Source organism: Scyliorhinus torazame, chromosome 1 (assembly GCF_047496885.1).
Source record: "Scyliorhinus torazame isolate Kashiwa2021f chromosome 1, sScyTor2.1, whole genome shotgun sequence".
NCBI classification, from domain to species: Eukaryota; Metazoa; Chordata; class Chondrichthyes; order Carcharhiniformes; family Scyliorhinidae; genus Scyliorhinus; species Scyliorhinus torazame.
Window position 1 is genome coordinate 274466157 of NC_092707.1, and position 17989 is coordinate 274484145.

The window sequence follows — 17989 nt, forward strand, 5'->3', positions numbered from 1 at the left end:
AGAAATTATCCTGCAGTACCAGTGGACAAAAACTAAGGGCGAGATGTTCTGCGCAACCCACAACGTGTTTTTCGGTGAAGGAGGCGGTCTGCCAGTGGGATCTTCTGGTCCCGCCGTTGTCAGCGGGATTTGCCGTTGAATGCACCTCTTGTCACCAGGAAACCCGAGGCGGGGATGCACCGTCAGTGGCAGCAGAATATCCCACCGGCGTGAACAGCCAATAAATTCTGCCCTAAAGCTTCAAGGTTCCGAGGATAAGCTCCCAATAGAACCTCTGTTAAAATGAAACTTGTTTTCCATATGGGTTGAAGAAAAGAAAGAAATCATGTGTATGAGAGAGGGTACATGAAAGAGAGAGAGATTCCCAAACAGATTTATGTTTTGCGGCTGTAAAGGAAGTATCTTCTGAACAGGTATTTTAAAAAGTGGGAATACCAAATGTCATGGGCCAGCTACATCTCAATATTCCATGTGACTTGTATGTAATTCAATTAATGTTTGTTCTATTGTAATAATTGTTTTTTGCATTCAAATTACTGTCAGATAATGTTTTCCTCAGGTTAGGCAATTAGGGTTATATGTAGCAATCGCTACTTCCTTCCCAGTACTGGCCACAGTACTTGGCTTTACCAAGTTTTATAAATCACTTTACTCAACAGTTTCACTTGCTGTCTAATCACTTTGGATAAAAATGCACATAGATGCCTCTTTTGGCTCCCTCACCTCCCCATGGGCCCCACTGCACCCTCAAGTCTATTCTCCAAGTGCATGCAACCAACACAGACAAATCAACATTCTCACATTAATACATGACCGAACCAAACTGTATCAGAGAGAACAGAATGGGTTTAATTTCAATCTCTGCCACTATTAGGATGTTCGGTTAGCTACTTCCCAGCACTTTTCACAGCTAACCACATTATTTCAAGGAATTACTGGACAGAAGAAAGTTAAGGATGCACAACGAGACTTTAAGCTTGGGCACGTTTCTTCAATCTATGCAGCTATCTCTACTTTTTAATCTCCAAGTTGATCTTAGCATATACTGGGCCTTTGACATCAATTGGCTGCCAGAGATAGGTGTGAAAATCCCTGCACCACATTGCCACATCTTTTGAGTTTTGCATGGCATAATTAATATGCAGAGAACCAGTTTTCATCACCATTTTAGGCAAGAGTGTTGTAACTCCGAGTTGAGAAAATTTCTCCTCAGCTCCTCTCTAAGTGTTTTGCCAATTATTTTGAATCTTTGACATCTAATTATTATTGACCCACTCGTCAGAGGAATAACCCGTCCCCATCTATTTTGTCAAACCCCCTTATCTTCGAAGCATCCAAGAAGTCAGATCTTAGCCTCCTCTGTTCCAAGGAGAACATTCCGAACTTTTCCAACCTTTCCCCAAACTGAACTCCCACATTTCTGGAAACCTCCTAGTAAACCTCCCTGTATCCCACTGAGAGGTGATGCCCAGAATTGTGTATCATACTTAGGTTGAAGTCAAACTTGTGATTTTTAAAGTTGTAGCACGATCTCTTGTATTCTTTTACTTTGTTTGTAAACCCAACTGATTTTTTTTTTTAATGCCTTTCTTATCCTGCCATCTGTAAGAAATTGTGTACTTGGACACACTGCTCATCTGCATTTCTCAAAATTGTGTACTATTTGTAGTACTGCAGAAAAAAGACATTTTGTTGAAGCTTTTCATCTTGCCCTCACAAGAACAATCGCAGGAGTACCAACGTCAGTGGAAACAACAACATTGTACTATACGAAGAGGGTGCTGATTGGTTGGCAAGTGGACTCTGATTGGTGAAGACATTGCCATGGAGAGTGCATCAGTTGATGGTGAATGATCATTAACTGCTGAGCAATTTTTGCAATTTAAACCAAGCAGCTTAATGCTGATTGGTCAAGGCACTGCCCTGTGACTTCCGGTTGCGGCTATGCGGAGCGAAGTCGCACGTTCGGCAGCTCCCGACAGAAACGGACTTTTGGGCTCTTTTTAGGGCCCCCAGCGGCATTTGTTCGACAGTTCCCAGTGTGGGAAGGTGTGAGTAACATTTCCCCAGCACTGTACGGATTGGACCAGAAGTGGAGCGGTGAAAAAAGTAGTTTTGGAGCAGCAAAAAGTGCGAGGGAGGAAAATCAAAATGGCGCTGGGTGGAGACCAGGCAGCGTGGGCGCAGGAACAGCAGGAGTTTCTCCAGCGCTGCTTCACGGAATTGAAGGCAGAGCTGCTGGAGCCGATGAAGGCTTCGATAGACAAGCTGCTTGAGACCCAGAAGGCCCAAGGGGCGGCGATCCGGGAGGTGCGGCAAAAGGCCTCGGAGAACGAGGACAAGATCTTGGGCCTGGCGGTGAAGGTAGAGGTGCACGAGGCGATGCATAAGAAATGGCAGGAGAAGTTTGAGGACATGGAGAGCCGGTCGAGGAGGAAGAACCTGCGGATTCTGGGTCTCCCGGAGGGGTCGGATGTTGGAGCATATGCGGTCACGATGCTGAACACGTTGATGGGTGCGGGGGCCTTCCCGGGGCCCCTGGAGCTGTAGGGGGCCAACCGAGTCCTGGCGAGGAGGCCCAAGCCCAACGAACCGCCGCGGGCGGTGCTGGTACAGTTCCACCGCTTCGTGGACAAGGAGTGTGTCCTAAGATGGGCAAAGGAGCGGAGCAGCAGATGGGAGAATGCAGAGGTCCGGATATACCAAGACTGGAGCGCGGAGGTGGCCAAAAAGAGGGCCGGGTACAATCGGGCTAAGGCAGCTCTGCATCGGAAGTAGGTGAAATTTGGAATGTTGCAGCCGGCGCGACTGTGGGACACTTTCAAGGACCGCCACCACTACTTCGAGACGCCGGAGGAGGCATGGACCTTTATCCAGGCCGAAAAGGTGGACTCGGATTGAGGGTTGGATGTGAGGGGATGTCGAGAGGGGATTGATGTGATTGTTGTGTTTTGGAGGGATGTTCTGTTCAGTTTGGTACTATTTTTCTTTGGGTGCTGGATGGGGTAGGGTGAAATGGTTCGTAGTGGGGGTTTAGTGAGAGTGCGGGCGTCAGTGGTTGGAAGAGGGGACCCCATTGGGGGGGGGGGGGGAGAGAAGGGAGGCCCGAGGTGAGGGAGCTGGGATCAGACTGCGAAAGGGAGCTGCACCTGAGGGGGTGGGGCCGGCTTGGTGGAAAGCGCGGGTTTTATTTTTCCCGCGCTAGGGAAGGAAGGGGGCGGGGTCAGGGGGAGGGGTGGTGCTGGAGAGGAGCGCCCGCTGATGGATAGGAGGGGGGGAATTCTCACACTGGGGGAGTCGATGGAGTGGCGGGAGCGGCCGGGGTCAGCAGGAGTCAGCTGACTTACGGGCGAGCTATGGGGGGAGCAACGCAGCTAGGGGGGGACCTAGCCCGGGGGGGGGGGGGGGGGGGGAAAGAAGAGGACTGGGTTGGCCAAAGGGGAGCTGGAGCCTGAAGAGAGAGTCGGGGCAGGGGTCTGCCACTGGGGGGAATGGAGAGTGTGGGAGGCGCAGGCACGCGGCTGGCCTAGAAAGGGAGATGGCTAATCGGCAGGGGGGGGCAGCCCCCGATCTGGCTGATAACTTGGAATGTGAGAGGCCTGAACGGGCCGGTCAAGAGGGCCCGTGTGTTCGCGCACCTGAAGGGACTGAAGGCAGATGTGGTCACGCTCCAGGAGACGCATTTGAGGGTAGCAGACCAGGTTAGGCTGAGAAAGGGGTGGGTAGGGCAGGTTTTCCACTCGGGGTTGGACGCAAAGAATCGAGGAGTGGCGATTTTGGTGGGGAAGCGAGTGTCGTTTGAGGCGCTGAGCATCACGGCAGACAATGGAGGTAGGTACGTGATGGTGAGTGGTAAGCTGCAGGGGCTGCAGGTGGTCTTGGTGAATGTGTATGCCCCGAATTGGGATGATGCCGGATTTATGTGGCGCATGTTGGGCAGGATTCCAGACCTGGAGGCAGGGAGCTTGATAATGGGGGAGGACTTTAATACGGTATTGGATCCGGCATTGGACCGCTCTAGATCCAGGACAGGTAAGAGGCTGGCGGCGGCCAAGGTGTTGAGGGGGTTTATGGACCAGATGGGAGGAGTGGACCCATGGAGGTTTGTTAGGCCGGGGGCCAGGGAATTCTCTTTCTTTTCCCATGTCCATAAAGCCTACTCCCGGATTGACTTCTTTGTTTTGAGCAGGGCACTGATCCAGAGGGTGGAGGACACGGAGTATTTGGCCATAGCCATCTCAGACTCCCACACTGGGTGGAGCTCGAGCTATGGGAGGAGAGAGACCAGCGCCCGCTGTGGCGCCTGGAGGTGGGTTTGCTGGCGGATGAGGTGGTGAGCGGGTGGATCCGGGAGTGCATTGAAAGATACCTAGAGGTGAACGATAATGGGGAGGTGCAGGTAGGGGTGGTCTGGGAGGTGCCGACGGCGGTGATTAGGGGAGAGCTAATCTCCACTAGGGCCCACAAGGAGGGGAAGGAAAGGAGAGAGAGGGAGAGGTTGAGGGGAGAGATTTTAAGGGTAGATAGGAGGTATGCAGAGGTCCCCGATGAGGGACTACTCAAGGAGCGACGAAGCCTCCCGACCGAGTTCGACCTATTGACTACCAAGAAGGCAGAGGTGCAGTGGAGGAAGGTGCAAGGGGCGGTGTATGAATACAGGGAGAAGGCTAGCCGGATGCTGGCACACCAGCTGCGGAAGCGGGAGGCGGCGAGGGAGATTGGGGGAGTTAGGGATAAAGGGGGGGAATCACGGTGCGGAGTGCGGTGGGAATAAATGGGGTATTTAGAGACTTCTTTGAGGGGCTGTATAGGTCTGAGCCCTCGACGGAGGAGGGGGGGGATGCGTCATTTTCTGGACCAGCTGAGGTTCCCGAGGGTAGAGGAGGGGCAGGTGGCGGGGATTGGGGCACCGGGAGGGCTGGAGGAGTTGACTAAGGGGCTGGGGAGTATGCAGGCGGGGAAGGCACCGGGGCCAGATGGGTTCCCGGTGGAATTTTACAGGAAGTATATGGACCTGTTGGGCCCACTACTAGTGAGGACTTTCAATGAGGCGAGGGAGTGGGGGGGGCCTACCCCCGACGATGTCCAGGGCGCTGATCTCGCTGATCTTGAAGCGGGACAAGGACCCTTTACAGTGCGGGTCGTAGAGGCCAATCTCGCTCCTCAACGTGGATGCGAAGCTGTTAGCGAAGGTGTTGGCTACCAGAATTGAGGACTGTGTTCCGGGGGTGATCCACGAGGACCAGGCGGGTTTTGTGAAGGGAAGGCAGCTAAACACCAATGTGCGGAAGCTCCTAAATGTAATCATGATGCCTGCAGTGGAAGGGGAAGCGGAGATAGTGGCGGCTATGGATGCGGAGAAGGCCTTCGATAGGGTGGAGTGGGGGTACCTGTGGGAAGTGTTGAGGAGGTTCGGGTTTGTGGAGGGGTTCGTTAGTTGGGTTAGGTTACTGTACGAAGCCCCGGTGGCGAGTGTGGCCACAAATCGGAAGAGGTCGGAATACTTTCGGCTGTACCGGGGGTCAAGGCAGGGGTGCCCCCTATCCCCTCTGCTATTTGCATTGGCAATTGAACCTTTGGCGATGGCTTTGAGGGAGTCCAGGAACTGGAGGGGGCTGGTGCGGGGGTGGGGGGGTGAGAGGAACACCGGGTATCACTGTATGCAGACGACCTGTTACCGTATGTGGCGGGCCCGGTGGGGGGGATGCTGGAGGTGATGCGGATCCTCAGGGAGTTTGGAGACTTTTCCGGGTATAAGCTCAACATGGGGAAGAGTGAGCTATTCGTGATACACCCAGGGGACCAGGGAAGGGGGATTTTCGAGCTTCCACTGAAGAGGGCGGAAAGGAGTTTTCGGTACCTAGGGATCCAGGTGGCCAGGAGCTGGGGGGCCCTACACAAGCTCAACTTGATGAGGCTGGTGGAGCAGATGGAGGAGGAGTTTAAAAGGTGGGATATGCTGCCACTCTCCCTGGCGGGTAGGGTACAGTCGGTGAAGATGACGGTGCTCCCGAGGTTCCATTTTATATTCCAGTGCCTCCCCATCCTGATCCCCAAGGCCTTTTTTAAGCGGGTCAGCAGGAGCATCATAGGGTTTGTATGGGCGAAAAAGACCCCGAGGGTGAGAAGGGTGTTTCTGGAATGGAGCAGGGATAGAGGAGGGCTAGCGTTGCCTAATCTGTGTGGGTACTACTGGGCTGCTAATGTGGCGATGATACGCAAGTGGGTAATGTAGGGGGCGTCGTGGAAGAGGCTGGAGATGGCGTCCTGTGTGGGCACGAACCTGAGAGCGCTGGTGATGGCATCGCTGCTGCTCCCGCCGACAAGGTACACCAGGAGTCCAGTGGTGGCGGCGACCCTCAAAATTTGGGGGCAGTGGAGGCGCCACAGGGGTAAGGCAGAGGCTTCGGTGTGGTCCCCGATCTGTGAGAACCATCGGTTTGTCCCGGGGAGAATGGATGGGGGGTTCCCGAGCTGGCACAGGGCAGGTATTAGAAGGATGGGGGACCTGTTTATAGATGGGACGTTTGCGAGCCTTGGGGCGCTGGAGGAAAGATTTGGGCTCCCCCCTGGAAATGCCTTCAGGTACATGCAGGTACGGGCGTTTGGAAGACATCAGGTGAGGGAATTTCCGCTGCTGCCAGCACGTAGGATCCAGGATAGGGTGCTCTCGGGGGTGTGGGTTGGAGAAGGCAAGGTCTCGGCGATCTACCAGGAGATGCAGGAGGAGGAGGAGGCCTTGGTTGAGGAGCTGAAAGGTAAATGGGAGGAGGAGCTGGGGGAGGACATAGACGAGGGTACATGAGCGGACGCCCTGGGTAGGGTAAATTCTTCGTCCTCTTGCGCCAGGCTTAGCCTGATACAATTTAAGGTTCTGCACAGGGCGCACATGACGGGGACAAGGCTGAGTCGGTTTTTTAGAGTGGAGGACAGGTGTGTGAGGTGTTCGGGGAGACCAGCAAATCATGCCCACATATTCTAGGCGTGCCCAGCGCTGGATGAGTTCTGGAGGGACGTTGCGAGTACAGTGTCTAAGGTGGTAAACACCCGGGTTAAGCCGAGTTGGGGGCTCGCACTATTTGGGGTATCGGACAAGCCGGGAGTGTAGGAGGCGAAAGAGGCCGGTATTCTAGCCTTTGTGTCCCTGGTAGCCCGGCGGAGGATTCTGCTACAGTGGAAGGATGCGAGGCCCCCAAGCGTGGAAGCTTGGATCAGAGACATGGCAGGGTTCATTAAATTGGAGAGGGTAAAATTTGCCTTAAGAGGATCTGTGCAAGGGTTCTTCAGGCGGTGGCAACCGTTCCTAGACTTTCTAGCGGAGCGTTAGGAGGTGGTCAGCAGCAGCAGCAACCCAGGGGGTGGGGGCGGGGGAGGTACTTGGTGTTTACTACTGTGTTTATTATAATTTAATGGGGGGCTTGTATATTGGGGGAATACGTGGCATAGCTATGTTTATTTATGTGTTCTTTGTTTTTTCTTATTTCTGTGAATTTCTGTGTTTGTTGAAAATGTAAAAAATTTGAATAAAAATATTTTTTTTTAAAAAAGGCACCGCCCTGCGGAATGAGCCAGCGAATGACTATCACTTATTTTGTTTAGCTGAAACAAGCACAATGTGTGCACATGTTCTTTCTGTCTGCACAGAACAGGGACCTGTGTCACTTCTAGCACACACCAATGTACTGCATTGCACACCCAACTGACAGACACAAATTGGTTGCTGGTATAATTTTTAGTACACTGAGGATTATTTATCAAATGTTGCCCAATCACATCTAATGGTTTTTAAAAAATATTTTTATTCTCCTTTTTCACATTTTCTCCCAAATTTACACCCACCAACAATAAACAATAAGCTGTAACAAATATAATGTCAATCCCCATATCAACAACAATCCCATCCTCCCACCAACCCCCAAACAACTGCCCTCATGTTAACATAAGCAAGTAACAAAAAGGAATCAGGAATCACCCATAGTCACCATTAACACATACAGTCACCCTCCCCCTCCACTAATGTTCGATGTTATCCAATTCTTGAAAGTGCATAATGAATAACGCCCATGAATTGTAGAACCCCTCCATCCTTCCCCTCAGTTCAAACTTAACCTTCTCAAGAGTCAAGAATTCCAGCAGGTCCCCCCACCACGCCAGGGCACAGGGTGGAGAGGTTGCTCTCCATCCCAACAGGATCTGCCTTCGGGCGATCAACGAGGCGAAGGCTACAACATCTGCCTCCGCACCCGTTTCCAGCCCCGGCTGGTCCAACACCCAGAATATGGCCTCCTGAGGGCCCTTATCCAGTTTGACGTGTACCACTTTAGAGATTACCCTAAAAACCTTCTTCCTGTAATCTTCCAGCTTTGGACAGGACCAAAACATATGAACATGATTCCCCCCCCCCCCCCCGCCCCCCCAACAACATTCAAACACTTCTTCTACCCCCTCAAAGAGCCGGCTCATCCTCGCCTTTGTGAGGTGTGCTCTACCACTTTCAGCTGTATCAGCCCCAACCTCGCGCACGAGGTGGAGGCGTTCACTCTCCGGAGCACCTCACACCAGAACCCCTCCTCTCCATACCCTCTCCCAACTCTTCCTCCCACTTTGCTTCGATCCCTTCCAGTGGTGCCTTCTCCTCTTCCAAAATAGCTCCGCTAACCGCTGACACTACCCCCTTCTCCAGTCCAATCAATCACATCTAATGTGAAATGAAAATCGCTTATTGTCACAAGTAGGTTTCAATGAAGTTACTGTGAAAAGCCCCTAGTTGCCACATTCCGGCGCCTGTTCGGGGAGGCTGGTACGGGAATTGAACCGTGCTGCTGGCCTGCTTTAAAAGCCAGCGATTTAGCCCAGTGTGCTAAACCAGCCCCTCATGTTGGACACTGTTTTGTATTATGCCAGCGTGGGTTGGTTGGGTACGATCTGTACTTGGCTAGTTGTAAACAACGGAAGGGACATGTTGTTTAATATGATCCATCAGTCTTTGAGATGCATGCCTTACATACCTCACTGGCAAATTACCCATTTGTGTGTTGGGCAGACTGTCCTTTTGGCTTGACATTGGCAACCTGTTAGTGGCGAATACCACTCCTGTTGCTACTGCATAGAAGCAACATGAAAGAGCTAGCTTCACCCATTGCTCAAACTTTAAGATACTTTGCTCATCTCCATGGCAATTACTCCACCAATCAGAGTCCATTTGCCAACCAATCAGCACCCTCTTCTCATACAGCATAACGGTGTTGTTTCCCCTGACATTGGCATTCTTGTGATTGCACTGACAAGTGTAAGATGGAAAGCTTCAACGAGATGTCTATTTTCAGCAATACTCAAGGTCTGTACTACCAAATGACCAATTGTACTATACGGTCTTTCCATACTGGCCATCCCAAAGTGTGTCAGTTCACACTTGCCTGTATTGAGCTCCATCTGTTGTGTTTCTGTTCATTTCACCCTCAAGGCTTACCAAGTTTCAATGCATCTGCAAACTTTTTCATCCAACCACACAATCCCAGGGTGCTTATAAAATGGACACCAGACTGACAATTGGAGAATATCAAGTTAATATTTTTATGTTTTTAGAATAAAAAAATAATGTCCCAAAGTGATCATACACAAAAAAATGATAAGGAAGCAGACACTGAACCATGCAGGAAGAGATTAGGAGGAGAGGCTGCAAACTGGATCGAAATTATGGGCTTTGAGAAGGTTATTGAAGGTGCAGGGAGAAGTGGGGGCAGATCAGGAGGGAGCTTCAGAGAATGGAATGTCACTAACAGTTGGCTGAAATGGTAGCACGTGCGTAAGTCCAGCGCAAAAGACCAAGGGTGTGAGTGGGATATAAATCTGAAGTAGTTGCTGAGATAAGGTGGGGTAAGATGATGCAGAGGAGGAAATTTATTTTAAACCACTGAGCCTAACCCTTTTCTTAAAAGAAAAAGCCCCTTTTTCTCAGATGAACCTCTGAGGACAATATTAACAGTGTCCACTGAGAAGGCCACAGAATAGAGACCATGGAGGAAGACGAGAGTGATGGAGGGCTACCTTGCTTGATGGGGTCCAGAAAAACAATTATGGGAGAAATATTTTTTCGGAATCGGGGCCAGCGCTGGTTTGATGCTGGTTTGTGATTCTCTGCCCCCTCCAAAATGGCGTTGTGACGCCCGCCGCGCGCAGTTGCAATGCCGTTGCTGCCTCATCGGTTGGCCCACTTGCGATGCTCCGCCTCCGGTGGGTTGAGTTCCAATGGCGCGGGACAAATGTGCTCACACAAATCGTGAACCCGGCATGGCGGCTGTGGACTGTGTCCAGTGCCGCCACACTCGGCCAGGATGCGTGACACTGGCCGGGAGGGGCTTCTGCGAGGGCTGGGAGGACTGGTGGGGATTGGCCAGCAGGTGGGTTGAGTCTGCGCATAGCTGGCGCCATGTTGCATGGTGTGACCCCTGCAGGTAGTCAGCCGTGCGCATGTGCAGCCTGTGACCCGGCCATTCTCCGGCCGTTTTCGGCGCAGGTGGCGGGAGTTTTGGTTGGCGCCAGTGCTAACCCCTCACCGGTACCGGAATCGGTGAGGGTTTTGCGACGATTTTTTTTCACGTATACCTCCCCACGGATTCTCTGTTCGAGCCGGCACTTAGTCACGGGAATGGAGAATCCTACTCAACATTTTTAGGGTACAGGTATGTCCAAAGTTTTATTTTGTTTTACTGTTTCTAGAAGCGAACAGACACTTCTGTGCATTTACAGCTTTTTCTTGTTTTATTCAAGATTTACCCCACTTGCAGTTCTTTTATTTATAATCTTTTATTTTTAATGCTGTAGATTTTAAGATTTCTGCACTAACCCAAAAGGGCACCTCTGGTACTTGAAATAATTTTGTTGTCAGTCAATTGCTGATTGAATGACAATATAGAAAATTTCACATCAAATCAAAAATAAAATGCACAATCTTATCCTCACAACCTATAGTTATGGGGCGCGATTCTCTGAGCCCCACGCCGGGCCGGAGAATTGCCGTGACCGCGCCACGACGCACGATTCGCCGAGGTGGGGAGAATCAGCGCCATTTGTGCTGGCGCGTTTGACGCGGCGCTGGCCACGGGCCACTGGAATCGGCGGGGCTGACGATTCTCCGGCCTGGATGGGCCCAGCGGCCGCGCGGAAAAAGCAGAGTCCCGCCGGCGCCGTTCACCCCTGGTCGCTGCCGGCAGAAACTCTGCGCGAAGGGTCGGGGGGCGGCCTGTGGGGCGGGGAAAAGCGCTCCTTCACCGGGGGGCCTCCGATGGGGTCTGGCCCACGATCGGGGCCCCCTGTGGAGGACAGAATCACTTGTCCCCGCGCCCGTTTCGCGCCGTCGTGAAACGCGATGGCGTTCATGACGGCGCGGACACTCTGCCTCCATTTTGGAGAATTGCCCTCATTGTTTTGGCAATCGAACATTCACATAAAAATAAAACAGGATGGTTCCTGGTTCTGAAAGCTCAAAACATTTAGTAATTAATCACAATCCATACGAGAAAGAATGAAGCAGCAGAGCACTATAACACTTCCAATTTGCATCAGCACATATGTCTTGATGGGGAAAACTCTGGTCAGATAATGACAAAGAGAAATAATTTTAATCAATCCTACTGGCCCAATCAAATTTTGAAAATTATTCATATTGAATCCAAGGATGTTCTCATGTATGAAAAAGACATTTTCTCTAACCTCGTTGAAGAGCAGTTCCCTCCTCTGCTGTTTCCTCAGGTCCATTTTCTTCACTGCCACTCGTTTCCCAGTGTGCTTCTCTGTTACAATACCAACGATGCCTGTGGAGCCTTCTCCGATCTTGATGAAGTTTTCCAAGTACTCCCGTGGATCACCTGTGTTAACCACGAGTTGCAGGGCAGCTCTGAACTGCTCATGGGATACACGTGTGGGCTGCTGTTGTGTCGACGAACTCCAGCTTGGATACTGGTAAGCACCTTGGTTAACATACTGAAAATTCGACTGAGGCGGCGCATTGTGATATTGAGATGTTTTGCAGTATGATGATGGAAAATAATGGCTAGATGTTGCGTAGATGGGGTTGGCTGGACACTGAGGTAGTTTTGATGGGCCTCGAGGATAGGTGTCTGACCAAGTCATCTGAGGACTTACACTCCTTTGTAGTTTTTCATAATCCACCTACAACACACACAAAAAAAAAACTAACGGATAATTCAATTAAGCTCATGTTCTTTCTAAAACCTTACAGCTTGCTGCAACCCAATAATCCCTATTGACATGGACTAACCTCTTTATGACAAAATGTACACAGTCTCAATGGAAGGCCTTAGACACTGCCTCATGATGTATCACAATTGCAAATAATTACAGCCACTGATTCATTCAATCAATCACTTTCACCAGTGGTGCTCGGGGATGGACAGGACATAAACGCAACACTATCAATTGCCAGCACCGCTACTGGCTGTCTGCCAAGAGCCCCCTGATCCATGTTAGTTAAATGCACATTAATCTGAATTTGGCAGAGTAATCAAGGACCCAACTGAACTGTGAAATTGAATTCTGCAGTGGAACATCATTTGCTCGCTTTATGTTAAGACAGCAGGAGAGAAATACTATGGCATCAATTTGTCACTGCTATCTGCTGTTAAGATGGAGAGGACTGAGTGTCCAATACGGTTAGATAACATTGTATTTTGGAGCTAACAGGAAACAAAATTATCATTGATAAAAGATCAGCATTTGAAGGAGAAATTCATTGCCCATCTCAAAATGGAAAATTTGATAGAAATTTGCATATTAAAAACCATGCTTTCTTGAATGATTCCCTTTCTTAACAGAGGCATGCCATTGCTGATAAGATAAATTATAGAGTTCCTCACTAAACTAGTATTCATATTAATGCTGTGTTAAAAACAGTGGTAAAAAAAAACACTGCTGTAGACTGTGGGGTGGCAGCACAGCAAACCAGGCAACATGCTGGATCATACTCTCGCGCATCTCAAGTTCATTACCCCCGACCCACTATATTGGTCGTATCTGAACTGTGGCACTCAAAGTTTGCAACCTGTTCTATGGTGTTCATTAACTCATTCCGCCTTATTTATAATTGCCGTTTGCTGGTTTTTCCTGTTTGAATTTAATGGCTTTGGAAATTTAGACCGAGTGATTCTTATCATAACTACGTCACTGATGGAATGATGGATCTGCTGTTTGAAATGTATGCCATTTAATAATAATAACAATCGTTTATTGTCACAAGTAGGCTTCAATGAAGTTACTGTGAAAAGGCCCTAGTCGCCACATTCCGGCGCATGTTCGGGGAGGCCGGTACGGGAATTGAACCCGCGCTGCTGGCCTTGTTCTGCATTACAAGCCAGCTGTTTAGCCCACTGTGCTAATCCAGTCCCATTTAATGGGAACATGGATTTAAAACTTGATATATGGCTTTCAAAAGTCCATTAGACACATCTATGGGCTCAATACCAGAAGCTTGGGCACCCTGCCATCACATGCTAAGCTGCATTGCTATAATGAGAGAACAACTGGAGGCCAGTCGAGAATGGAAGGAGGGTAAACAATCAGCAGGCTGCTCGTTTACACACACTAGCAGCTGTTTTCATTGCAGCATTGGTGTGGTCTTTGATGTCAGTCATGCAGTTCCCTTCAATTGGCATGGATAGTGTGCAGTTTAGGGTCAACAAGAAATTAAATAATAATCTTTATTAGTGTCACAAGTAGCTTACATTAACACTGCAATGAAGTTACTGTGAAAATCCCCTCGTCGCCACACTATGGCACCTGTTCGGGTACACAGAGGGAGAATTCAGAATGCCCAAATCACCTAACAAGCACGTCTTTCATGACTTGTGGAGAAAACCGGAGCACCCGGAGGAAACCCACGCAGACACGGGGAGAACGTGCAGACACCGCACAGACAGAGACCCAAGCTGGGAATAAACCCGGGTCCCTGGCATTGTGAAGCAACAGTGCTAATCACTGTACTACCATGCTGGCCAATGGGGTGAAGAATGAACCGAAATACACAGAATTGTTGGATAAATTAACTATTACTGCTTTCCATTATTGGATTAGAACCGCTCAAGTCACAAAAATAATTTAGACTCTCAATCATCATGGCTCAGTGGCATATGATGTGTAATTTTTGATCTAAAAGAAAATGTTCAGGATTTCTCACTAATTGGCAGTGTTCTGTGGAGATTTGTGCTGTAATATATTCTGCTCTAACGTGGCAGGATACAGGTTTGAGTGTGCAATTTCCCAGGATCCTAGCAATGTCATTAGGAAGCTTTGTTAAGTGGATGAAGGGCAATTCTTCATGGTAAAGTCTTAAAAGCTGGAAATCCAAATTACCTGGGCTGTTCTTACAAAGAAACCTCTTTGAGGTTCCCCGGAGCAGGTCAGAGGTTAGGAATCCTGCAGCAAACAACTTACCTCCCGACTCCTCAAAGCCTGCCCATCATCTACAAGGCATAAGTGAGGAGTGTGATGCAATATTTTTCCCTTGCCAGCATGAGTGCAGCTCTAACAACATTCAGAAGCTCGACACCATCCAGGACAAATCAATCCACTTGATTGACACCCTTTCCACAATCATTCACCCCCTCCAACACCGACACACAGTAGCAGATGTGTATATCATCTACAAGGTGCGCTGCAGGAACTCACCAAGGCTCCTTCGGTAGCACCTTCCAAACTACTACCATCTAGGAGGATAAGGGCAACAGAAACATTGGAACACCAACCACCTAGTAGATGTTCTCTTCCAAGCCACTCATCATCGTGACTTGGAACTGTATCACCGTTCCTTCACTGTCACTGGATCAAAGTCCTGGAACTCCCTCCCTAACAACACTATGGGTGTACCTACACCAGATGGACTGCAGTGGTTCAAGAAGGCAGCACACTACCACCACCTCAAGGGCCTTAAGGATGGGCAATAAATGCTGGCCTAGCCAGCGAAGCCCATATCCCACGAATAAATTAAAATCTTTGCGAAAGCTGGGAGCAGGTTGCCTTGCCCTTATCTTGTCATTGCAATGTGATGACGTGAGAAGCAGCTAAAATGAGGCAAGATGAATGAACGAAGTAGAACAAATTAAAAAAATTGTAGCTGATGTAATTTGGAATTTGTATTTAACATTTGTTTAATTTGTTTCTCCTAATAATCAGCATTCAACAGAATGGTATTTCCCTCCCCTTCCACCTGCAACTTATAAGTTTCCAAAGTAAATCAAATTAAATTCACATTTGCTAGATGTGTATTCCAAGGAAACTGTAAAGCAAGGCACAGAAATGATCAATGTTCAAATCTTTCCATTCTGCAAAACGGAGTCTGTTATTGTCAGTCAGCATGCTTGGGCACTTTTCACAAATAGTTGCATTATTTAAACAGAAAGAAAGTAGATTAAAACAAATGAAATCCTTCCTACTGTATATTTAGCATTTTCAAAATAGAAATTATTTTATATAGATATAGATATATACAACACATACACAAACATATTAATACACATGAAGTATAAGGCATTCTATTAAGAAAGCATTTGAGAAAACAAGAAACATTTTAGAGCTATTACCAGAGAACAGAAAATGGTACTATTACACAACAACAAAAGCCACCAATGTTTTGGTCAATTGCTGTATTAGTATGTCACTTCAGACCTGTGTAGTGAAAATATGCAATGCGTTTTTCTACTTAACTATGCTACTGCTCAATGTACATCAATAGTGTTTGCGTATTGCTGAGACTGATTCACTCCCCAAGGAAATCCTTTCACAGCTTGTAAATACAGCCTGCATTCAAGATCAAGTCAACAGTGAAGATTATGTCCTGACATGGCATATATCACAGAAAGCTCAGGAAAATAGAACTGATGCTGCAGAATGACTCCCGAGGGCTGTTTTTATTCCTGATCCACCACCATTAAAGAGGCAGTATGCCCCTTTTGCAACAGAACCAAATATCTGGCTGCAAAACGGTGAGTGGGCTATGACACCAAATAAATCTGATCCAGAAAATCTTCCTGGCAAATTAACATTAGATGGAAAAGCTTGCTCAACTATATATTTTTGCGGAGTGTCACCATAGTAACAGGCTTTTGTGTGACCCGAGGAAAAAGAGAAAAAGAACTACAGTGCTGCCCTGGGGTCTGCGACAGAACTTTGCTAAATCGACAAAAATCAGGCCTCTATTGCACAAGAAAAGAGCAAGGGGCATCTAGCAAAAATAACTAAGAGAATTGAATGCTTGTAATATAAGAGGAATGGGAGAAGGAGATAGGGCAAAGCAGAGCTGCTTCAGGAAGGTATGGTGGACTCCTTCCTGATTTGTGAGTCCTGTACATCCCTCCTCTTTTGGACCTCCAGCGTTGCATCAGAGAATCTGTCTGCCTTCTTGCTTGGTCCCTGAGCCATCCTGAAATCTACTGCCATTTGTTGGCTAGCCCAGTGCATACCTTCAATGGAAGTGGGTGAGTGCAGCCCACATATACTGATTCACAAAAATTGTACCAGATCAGCACAAATGCTGAAGTTTGAAGTTTGTTATTTTAGTGTTTCCACAAATTCAAATTATGGTAATAAGCCTTTGGGACCAAAGTTGTGAGCTAAAACCAGACCTTAAATGACACCCATTCAGCACCTGTTTTCACAAAAATAACCATCCCCGGCACCTTTGGCTGCTGTGCACTCAATGTTAATCTCTAGCCTCACCTTTCAAAAAGCCTTTGACCAGTTACCACGCAGGAGACTACTGGAGATAATTATTGAGTATAAAATTAGAGAACAGGAGACAAACTGGATTAACATAGTCACAACAGAAAATAGGAGTTTAGACAGTCTCTCGAGAATTGCTGGATGTAAAGTGGTTTCACATAGTGTTCTGTTCTGGAATTACTTCTATTCACCATCAACATCAGAGAGTTAGCTGCAGGACTAGACTAAATGGTGTCCAAATTTGCAGATTTACTAAAATAGGAATAAATAGTTGTGAGGATCAAAGGAAGCTACACGGGGATATTGATAAGATGGTTGAGTGGGTTAAATAAGACAGATGCAATTTAATATATTTATAAATGGCATGTGTTGTATTTTGGTTAAAGAAAACGGCAAAAATTATACTTTAAATGGAGGAAGGTTAGGTGATAAGAGAGAGTGGGGAGATTTGGGGGTTTAGGCTAGCAAGACTTTAAAGGAAACATAAATGACTTTAGATCATAAAAATGACAAACAGAAAATTACATTTTATGGCAAGAGGCATAAAATATAAAACTCGAAATTCAAGGTGAACCGACATAAAACGTTTGCAATTACGCCCACGGTTCATAGAATCTCTACAGTGCAGAAAGAGGCCATTTGGCCCATTAAGTCTGCACCAACTCTCTGAAAGACCACACTACCTAGGCTGTCCTAAGCCCATAACACCGCCTAACCTGCACATCTTTGAAATGTGGGAGGAAACCGGAGGACCCGGAGGAAACCCACGCAGACACGGGGAGAAAGTGCAAACTCCACACAGCCTTTGAAGCAGCTGTGTTAACCATTGTACTACCATGCCACCCCAGTGAGAATACCGCGTGCAGTTTTTGGAACTAATGGTATAGGGAAGCTGTATAATTCACCAGGAATTACAACAGATTCACTGGAATGCTGCCTGGTATGAGAAAATATAAGTATAAAGAGAAGCTTGAAAATTTGAGGCTATTTTTGTTAGAGCTAAGGCGATTACAGGCTGATTTGCATTCCGCTGTTTAAAATTAAGGTGGGATAGGGCTGGGTAGATAAAAACAGATCATTTAGTGGGACTCCAATTACAGCTGCACTCGGGCCCAAGCGGAAAAACCAAACGCCTATCCTGCTTTGGGCTGGAGTTGTGAGGCAACTGTGCTCACCACTGTGCATTGGTGTGTTATATATTGTAACCAATGTCCTTCTGTATAGTATGTCACATGATACGTGTTAACATCACTACAGG

The 17989-nt window shown here is 48.1% G+C and overlaps 1 protein-coding gene across 13 annotated transcripts in view; it reads right to left on the reverse strand.

Moving 5' to 3' along the window:
* pak5 (p21 protein (Cdc42/Rac)-activated kinase 5) overlaps nucleotides 1-17989 on the reverse strand; it is a 458196-nt gene that overhangs the window by 65231 nt on the left and 374976 nt on the right. For all 13 annotated transcript variants that reach the window (XM_072506274.1, XM_072506265.1, XM_072506242.1 and 10 more), the window contains one exon: nucleotides 11713-12171. In XM_072506274.1, the coding sequence (XP_072362375.1) occupies nucleotides 11713-12171 (459 nt within the window). The remainder of the gene's footprint in view (nucleotides 1-11712; nucleotides 12172-17989) is intronic.